The sequence below is a fragment of the Gekko japonicus genome, unplaced genomic scaffold (assembly GCF_001447785.1).
Source record: "Gekko japonicus isolate JY-2015 unplaced genomic scaffold, Gekko_japonicus_V1.1 scaffold2195, whole genome shotgun sequence".
Lineage (NCBI taxonomy): Eukaryota > Metazoa > Chordata > Lepidosauria > Squamata > Gekkonidae > Gekko > Gekko japonicus.
In genome coordinates, this window is record NW_015173739.1 from 114,280 (window position 1) to 123,753 (window position 9,474).

Below are 9,474 nucleotides of genomic sequence, written 5' to 3' on the forward strand. Positions count from 1 at the left end.
CATTAGGGGTGTGTGGCCTAACATGCAAAGGCGTTCCTGCAACAAAAAAAGCCCTGGGTTTTGACCACAAACAAGGTAAACAGAATAAGAAGCAAAAGGTGGGTGTGGCTGGATGACCACACTTCTGGTAACATGGGAATGTGGCCTAATATGCTCATGAGCGGTGCAGTCAGGGGTGTGGCCTAATATGCTAATGAGTTTCTGCTGATGGGTGTGGCCTATTATGCTAATGAGTTCCTGCTGGACTTTTTCTACAAAAAAAGCCCTGAATGAAATCATGCTTTGCCCTGTCACTGAAGTAGGTAGAAAAACACATCTAGCTCAAAAACAGCAAGAAGAAAGGCCAGATTGGCTCCCTTGGAAATCTTCCGTCTCACACCCTCAGATTCAAAGTACCACCTGCCTCCCCCACCTGAGGAGGTCCAAAATGAGACAGTGCACAAGGTTCTGAGTATATGTGCCATCCTGTTGCCATGGCACCCTGGCAGCTGCAAACAGTGCACAGGTGCGAGGACTCAAATCTCTGGGGTGGGGTGGGAGGGTCCGAGGCACTAATGGGTAGCAAAGAGCCCCTCTAGTCGCCTAACCCCACCCCCACCCCCCACCCACCCCACATCAGTGCAGGTCATGAGGAAACACTCCTCAAAGTTTAAAGGAAATTGAACTTGGGGAATGTTCATCCTGTGAGAAGAAAAATCCCCTTTTTCGGTTTAAAAGAGGACCGTGAGGTAAACAGAATGTGCCCTCAAATAAATCTGAACGAGCAAACCACTGAAAACGGTGCTGCCCAAATCGACACCGTGATGTGGATTCGAAGGCACAAGCGATCTGTACGAACAGAAACTATGTAAATTCTCACAGGTCTATACTTGCAATACTATTGGGACAGCATCGTCTTGCAGGAGCCATCTGTCACAGCACAGAAGAAAATATAGGTCGCATGCAATGCCAAGAAGGAAGAGGTTCCCGCCATTAGGTTACATGAGCTGAAATACGGAACTCACATATTTCCCCACAGCTCTATCCGGTTGGTACCGTCCTCTGCCTGATTAAATCTTAGCTTTAGCTCAAACGGCGAGATTTGGAATTAAATGCTACGATTACACCGATAATACCTTTATAGTAAACAGTGGGGGGAGGAGTTAAAAAGCTTTTTTTTCAAAGACAAAATCAATGATTGATTGACTAGAGAACCCTTCTTGGTATATCCTGGGATCCAGATGTTCACAGATTTGCAAGTTGGGCAGGAAGGGGAATTGCATATGTCCCAGCTCTATGTCCCAATCATTTAGTCACAATTCTGTATGCCAATTTTCTTCAGAGGAAGTGAAATGAGATCTGAATGGATCTTCTCTAGGATGAAAAATCCGAATGGTATAGTGGCTGGTGGGCAACACAGTAATATGATACTAATATTTGCTTACCGAATAAAAATGTAATTAGTATTTTAAAGTATTTTGAATGCTGAAAATCACTACAGCAGTGTGGCTGCCGTACAGTCTAAAATGACACTGTTTAGTGGTTGTTGGGAATAAATCATTTAATGGTAGAGAAATCATCCCTGCTGGAGGCTGAAAATTTGGCACTGTATATGCCACAGATTTTCCCTGGAATTTACAAGTGAGGACTTTGGTTTCAGCCTCTGTATTTAGCCCTATATTAGGATAAATTAAGTATTTGTAGAAGATGCTGTTAGAATTTCTGAAGGCACTTACCAGGTCCAGCTCTTTCTTGAGGTCTTCAGTCTTCTTGCCTTTACACTTGTCTCCTTTTAAATCTTTATAATTTTCCTTTTCATTCCCCAGGTCTTCTTTTTTCAAATCTTTTGTTCCGTGGATCTCAACCGAGTAAATGTCGGGCTTTTCCTGAAATGTAATCAGGAAAGTAGGTTGGCTTAGTTTTGTGAGTTTAAATTCTTTTATCCCTCTTATGCACAGAAGCATTTTGGGGGGAAGCTATGGAGGAATGGAAATTATTCCATAGATTACCTAAAACATGAAACTGTTTCCTAACTGGCATTGCCTTGTATCTTCTCTCTCATGCACACACCAACATATACACAATCGCGCACACACACACACACCCCTTATAAAAATCCTTCAAAGCACTAAAGCTAACATTTTACAAGCTCACAAGTATATATGCACATTGATAAAAAAAGATGGTACAAAAAGAAACCTCGACACGATGACATGATTACATGAGCTTTCTTTTTTGTGTTCTGCACGTGTGGATATATAAGTCTGCAAATCAAATATGGCAGAATGGTGGATCTCTACCTCATCTATACCACTTTGCAAAGAAGCTAATTAGAAACCTCAAAAACTGGGAGAATCACAGGTGGAGGAGATGTAATATTCCTATGGTATGCTAAAATCTTAAGTGCATAAGAACGTAAGAAAAGCCAATGTTGGATCAGACCAATGGCCCATCCAGTCCAACACCCTGTGTCACACAGTGGCCAAAACCCAGGTGCCATCAAGAGGTCCACCAGTGGGGCCAGAACTCCAGAAGCCCACCCTCCTACATACTCAGAAGTATGAACATACTACTTGAACATGCTTGAACATATCTCAGAATGCAGGCATCTGTGATTGCAAGCGGTGCCATGTTGAAAAATCTGGATATCCATGTACTGTGTCAACAGCAATTTTGTTCATGCACATCTGAAACCTCATTCCCCATTTAGAGATCTCATTGGCACATCAGGTGTACATCACAAGGACACACTGCAGTTATGTAAGGATAGTCAGAGCCCTCATTTGGCGAAAAACACAGAGCATCGGATTCTGTCTCCCATCCATTTCTGCATCCCGTTTAATGTACCCCTTTGCCCTTCTGCTTTAAATGGGGGGGGGGATCTGTAGTGAACACTGGTGTACACCATTGCAATGTAAATGTGACATCTACACAATCCCTGAATGCCTGGTGTCCAGTCAGCTATTTCCTCCTTCAGAGTAGATGCAAGTCAACAAACTTTTCTCCCTGTCGTAGATGACATAAATTGGGATGCTTTAGCAGCCCTGCTGTCCATCCCACTTAATTTGGGTCCCTAGACAAGCCATTGTTTTTATCACTGCCTCACTAATAGATTATCCTCCAAAGACAGGCTTCCTGTTTTGTGTGAGCTTGTCAGCTTTTATATACATAACTTTGCCGTTCATAATTGCCCCATAAATTGCATGCCATTCTGTAGAATGACAGGTATTGGCTGACCCCATTTCTTTCCAGATTCTTTGAGGATTATACTACTCGGTTTTCAGAAAGTGTCATACTCAGTGACTGAAGTTCAAGTCGCAGCTTGCTTATTGGCAGGAGAGCTTAACTCTGAACACCCGCACACTTAAATAAGTACGATTTGCCACTTTTAATTACAACAATACGTTGTGGATTAAACTTTTTCCCTCCGTATCAGCTTTCTGCAGCCAAAATCCCAGATGTTATTTGATGCCACTCGCCTCCTGTCCAATGCTAAGCTGTGGAGTCTTGTGAGCAAAAATTCTACTCTGTGAGCAACTGGCATTAAAGTTGTGAGCAAGCGATTTGGCTACTGCATACACTAGTTTGCTCTGGCGCTATCCTTCCTGAGCGAAGACAAAAACGTGTGAGCTGGAGGCTAAAAAACTGTGAGCTAACTCACATTATAACTCAGCCTAGAGGGAACATTGCTCCTGCCCTAATGCTAAGCCAACACATGACCACTTCTACCAAAATGAAAATAAAATGTTTGCAAGAAGTCAGTTTAATTGTTGCCAGTAAAACTGATTTTGTCACCTCAAAAAAACAACAACAGCTAAATAGCAAAATCTCCTTCTTTGCACCTGAAATGCCATCCTATTTCTGCCATTTGAAATTAATTTCCAGATAATTCTTCTTGGCAACCATTTGACTCTCCATTAAACCTATTCCACTGTAAACAGATGACTCTCGACTGTCTTGTTTCTTGAAGGAAAGACACACAAAGCTGTCAACACTCTGAGTCAGTTTGTGTGATACGGCTCTTAGCAAACTGTTGTGGCTATTTTGATGGTGAGTAGGAACAGGTGATAAACGATTTTGTGGACGGTTGGAAATGTCCCATCATAGGGAGATTATCGGAAGTCAAATTGAGGCACCTGAATTATCCTGTTTACCCAAATGTTTGTTATTTAGTCGCTGTGTAAATCAGGACGGTTCCTTCAGTTTGAAATTTCAGGATGAGTTTAAATTGTATGATTTGTATAGCTGTCAGAAAAAGAGGGGCTGGGGCTCAGTGGAAGAGCATCTGCTCAACATGCAGAAGGTCTCCAGTTGAAAGATCTGGCAGTAGATGATGTGAAAGACCACTGCCTGAGACCCTGGAGTAGACAATACTGGCTTTGACGGACCAAGGGTCTGATTGAGTATAAGGCTGCTTCGTGTGTTCATGTGATAGCCAGTTTGGCGGCCCTGGTAAGGCAGAAAGGCAGGGTCTAAATGTCTAAAATGACTAAATTAACTCAGAACTCTAAATTTTGTTCTGTGGATGAATTATTCTGTGTTAAATATCCCTCTTCTCCTAGACAGTTATCATTCGAATGATAAAAAGGAAGTAAGAGTTTGCTGCCTTACTGCATCTATGCAAAAAAAAAAAAGCCATTCACATCACAACCTAGGTGACTTCTCGGGTTATCTCCTCTTACGATATTTGCTCCTTTACTGCATCTATGAAAAAAAAAAAGCCATTCACATCACAACCTAGGTGACTTCTCGGGTTATCTCCTCTTACGATATTTAGTGCATTGGGAAACCAAGCACAGGTATGTTCCAGGAACCCGACAGAAGTCAGCCGTTCAGCATCAGCCGCTTTAATCGCATGCATGCCTTCTGGGTGGGAAGCCCTGTCAAAAACGCAGCAGAGCTGCAGGAATGTATATACACGAATACTCACCTTGCCCATTATAAACTTCTCTCTCCTTTGCCCAAGTGGAAGAACAGGCCTCTTGCAAGCCAATAAATAGATACCAAGGATCCTTCGGCAAAAAAAAAAAGTTTTACAAAAAGAACAATCTACAACCAGCAAGACCCAAGGAACTAGGAACAGCAGTGGTGATGGAATACGAGGCTCGCAGGGGCCGTCGCCTTCTCCCAGCAGGAAAGCCAATGTTAGCTGGAATCTCCTCTATACTTAGGCATCCTTCAGGTAGGGCAGGTTCACCTTTCAGAGCCTGTGGGAAGAGTCTGTCTCTCACTGGCCCTTATGAATGTGGCATAGCCACTCCTCCTCCACTCTGAAGCCAGCCCATCCTCTGCTTCACTAAACAGTAGGTGGAAAAATACCTCAGTAATAGGCATACAAGTTCCAGGTCAGATAGCTTCTAATTATGCTTTGCAATGTTTGATCCCGCCACTGGCTGGTCGGTTTGTCTTGATCAGGACAGGAACTTCCTTCAAGGCTTCATTTTTAACCCCTGATAGATAAATATATATATTTTTAGAAAAGGGAATTCCACATGCCTCAACAATTTCCTTTCCAGTAATGTTGACATAGGAGCTGCGGTGGCTCAAGTGGTTAAGACGCTGAACTGCAGGCTGTGGAAGGTCGGTAGTTCAGCAGTTCGAGACCCGGGTGCCGCAAGACGGAGTGAGCTAAGTTCCAGCTCCTGCCAACCTAGCAGTTTGAAAGCAAGAAATTGCAAGTAGATAAATAGGTACCGCTTCGGTGGGAAGGTAACAGCGTTCCGTGCGCCTCGGTGTTTAGTCATGCCGGCCACATGACCACGGAAACGTCTTCGGACAGCGCTGGCTCTTCGGCTTTGAAACGGAGATGAGCACCGCAACCCTAGAGTCGGATTCGACTGGCTTTCGAGCAAGGGAACCTTTTTTAATGTTGACATCTGGAAAGGAATAAGGAAAGATGAAAGAGGGATATTCTCAACCAGTGTTCCCTCTAAGCTGAGTTAGTGTGAGCTAGCTCACAGTTTTTTTAGCCTCCAGCTCACACATTTTTGTCTTCGCTCAGGAAGGATGGCTCCGGAGCAAACTTAATTTTATGCAGTAGCCAAACCGCTCGCTCACTTTAATGTCCGGAGCTCACAAAGTAGAATTTTTGCTCACAGGACTCCACAGCTTAGAGGGAGCATTTCTCAAGACATCTTTTCTGTAGTATTCGAGAGTTTTATGGAAAGCCATAGTTTTGGGGGAATGGCCTTTAACTATAATAATATGGGGTTACTCGCTCAAATACTTTGGCCACCAAATGAGAAGGGAGCACTCACTGGAGAAGACCCTGATGCTGGGAAAGATTGAAGGTCAAAGAAGACGGGGAGGGCAAAGGATGAGATGGTTGGACAGTGTCATAGATGCAACGAACATGAAATTGAGCCAACTTCAGAGGACAGCGGGAGACAGGAGGGCCTGGTGGGAGCTGGTCCATGGGGTCGCGAAGAGTCGGACTCGACTGTGCGACTGAACAACAAACTACAAAATGACTTCAGTTGTGAAACCAAGAAAATAACTTGATATTCTTTTAAAGCTTTTAACTGAAGACTTTGGCCCTGGTCCTTACAAGCAAGAGCAATTTCTAAGAGGGAGTTGTGTTTTTAAAAAATGTTTGTCTTACATCGTTCATCATATCTCTACATGGAATGGCACTGTGGGGGGGGGGAGATTGTAATCAGGGATCAGAAAGAGACTTCTTTTTTTTACTACTTCTGAAATTTAAGCAAAATAAGAAGGATCAGTCTAAAATGGTATGGATAGTGTATTCATGCTAGAGTAATCCAACATAAGGACTGATTTAATTACCTTTCTAGTTTATTTATTTATTTATTTATATTTTATCATTGCGGTGAGTCAGCCGGGCCCCTCCAACATGCGGCGCGCTCCAGCGCGGCTGCAGCTCTGTCCTTCCGGCTCCACCGCTCCTGCGCCGTCCGCTTTCCCCACGTCGTCCGACTCCGCCTCTCCACCGCCATCTGCTTCCATCGTTCGAGCTGTACCAGGACGCCATCTTCCAGCCACTTACTCGCCGCCTCGCCTCTCCGCCAGTCTTTGACACTCCAGCAACCCCCTCGACAGGGGAGGGTGCCCCCTACCCAACTAAGGTAGGTACCCATTCATCTACTTGCGCGAAGGTGTTAATCGGCGCTTTCGAACCGCTGGGTTGGCGGGAGCTGGGACAAGGGCCAGTTGCTCACACTGGCCGCGGTGGGATTCGAACAGCTGTAGCAGCTGTCCATAGATAGACGTTACTGGCAGGCGTTTAACCGCCTGCGCCACCGCTCCCTTTACTTTTTCTTTTCAGTTAAGATTGTGTTCCTGCTTGCTGACTTCACTAACCATCAACTATTTTATGTCCCATTCCTTAAAAAAAAACTTATTTAGGGAATGCACACATATTAATGTTTCTAAGCAACAATGTTCTGCATATATATGTAATTTGCACTTCACCATCATATGTCACTTATTTTAATATTTCATTGATATCTTTGATATGCTGTAAATGAGAGGCTGTGGTTCAGTGGTACAGCATCTGCTTGGCATGCAGAAGGTCCCAAGTTCAATCCCCATCATCTCCAGTTAAAAGGACCAGGCTGTAGGTGATGTGAAAGACCTCTGCCTGACACCTCTATAATTTATTCACCTTACTCACTAGCTATGAATTCTTGTATCAACTCTTAGACACCACACAGATTAGTTAAAAGAAGAAGAAGAAGAAGAAGAGATTGGATTTATACCCAACCTTTCACTACCCAAAGGTGTCTCAGAGCAGCTTACAAACTCCTTTCCCTTCCCCTCCCCACAACAGACACCCTGTGAGGTGGGTGGGGCTGAGAGAACTCTGACACAAACTGCTCTTTTTCAGGGACAGCTGTGCCAGAGCTTGTGACTGACCCAAGGTCACATCAGCAGGTGCAAGTGGAGGAGTGGGAATTCAAACCCGGTTCTCCCAGATTAGAGTCCGCACACTTAACCACTACACCAAACTGGCTCTCCACATACACATATACATATACATACACTTATCACGCTGAGACTAGTTTAAAGTTTGGTAAAAAGTATTTGTTGATCTTATATTTTATAACAAATCTGTAAGGGTAAAATGTGTTTAGTGATTTTTGATATTATGATTCGTTCTTGATGTATATCATCATATCTACCTATGTTCCTTTCTATATTGGTGAAAAACAATAAAAAAATAAATGGGGGGGGAAGAATCTTGGGGTCTTTCCCCCTGGATTTTCCCTCACATCACATTTCAGGGGGTTTTTTTACTGCGGGGGTGAAGTCGGGGCATTCTAATGGGGAACTTGCGAATCGCCGCTGTCCTCGCTCCTCCTCGCTCCACCCCTTTAACGGCCCTCTCTGTTTCCTTCCCTCCCCCTTACTTCCCTCCCCGCAACCTCCCCCCCCCCAGCACCTCTGCCTTTGTCCTTGCATTTCCTTCGGGCATTTTATATGTATATATACATATCTGTTCGGAAATATACAAATAAACGAAGAAGAAGGAGAAGAGAAAAGATAGGATTTATACCCTGCGCTTCACTACCCAAAGGAGTCCCAGAGTGGCTTCCCTCCCCACAACAGACACCCTGTGAGGGAGGTGGGGCCAAGAGAGCTCTTGACCGAAACTGTCTCTTTTTCAAGCACCTCTCTTATCAGCTTGCCCAAGGTCATCCAGCCAGGTGCAAGTGGAGGAGTGGGGAATCCAACCCGGTTCTCCCAGATTAGAGTCCGCACACTTAACCACTACACCAAACACGTCAGGTGTTTTCTTAAAAAAAAAAAAAGAGCTCCGCCTGAGACCCTGGAGAGCCACTGCCAGTCTGAGTAGATAATACTGACTCTGATGAACCTCTGGTCTGATTCAGTATAAGGCAACTTCATGTGTTCATGTGAATTATTATTATTTTGTGACCATTCTTTTGAATGTGGCTATGTCAGTGCCTTCCAGTGTTGACCAAAAACACTAGTTTTGTTAGTAACAAAACAGAATAAGCAATCACATAATCATGCCGATGCCATCATTTTAACATAGGCCCCAGTCACATGGAGGATTTGCCGCACTAAAGGCACGAATGTCAGGCGGATTTTGGTGGTGCGATCACACCGCAACATCTGGGAAGCGTAGCGCACCCGTGGCCAACCTGTGGCATCCCGCCAAAGATGAGCAGTAAAAAAGTACCTCGGGAAGTGCACTAGTATCCGGAAAACGCAGGGCAGGGTTGAGCGTCTGATCGCGGGAGCGCTAGTATCCCGTGGCATCCAGCACCCGTCCATGTCCCGTTGCAAACCGGATGTTTTTCATAAGCGCATGCACACAAACACGTAACAGAAAGCAGAGCTGCTCTGTGGAACTGCGCATGTGCACAAACGTGAAACGCTTGCTGCGCTGCTTCTTTGTCATGTTCCAGCATCGCCGTGTGATCACTGACTAACAGCCTAAGCACGGAGACTCGGGGGACCGCGTGATCGGCCTACCGCACTTTATGTTCTCGATGTTTGAAAAAAGCA

The 9,474-nt window shown here is 44.6% G+C and overlaps 1 protein-coding gene across 1 annotated transcript in view; it reads right to left on the minus strand.

Annotated features, from left to right (window-relative positions):
* Window positions 1–4,981, minus strand: part of ATP12A (ATPase, H+/K+ transporting, nongastric, alpha polypeptide) — a 48,143-nt gene extending 43,162 nt beyond the window's left edge. The window contains exons 1-2 of the mRNA XM_015423442.1: window positions 4,910–4,981; window positions 1,716–1,865 (exon numbers count right to left, since the gene is read on the minus strand). Coding sequence (XP_015278928.1) covers window positions 1,716–1,865; window positions 4,910–4,918 — 159 coding nt within the window. The 5' untranslated portion in view covers window positions 4,919–4,981. The remainder of the gene's footprint in view (window positions 1–1,715; window positions 1,866–4,909) is intronic.
* Window positions 4,982–9,474: the final 4,493 nt, after the last annotated feature.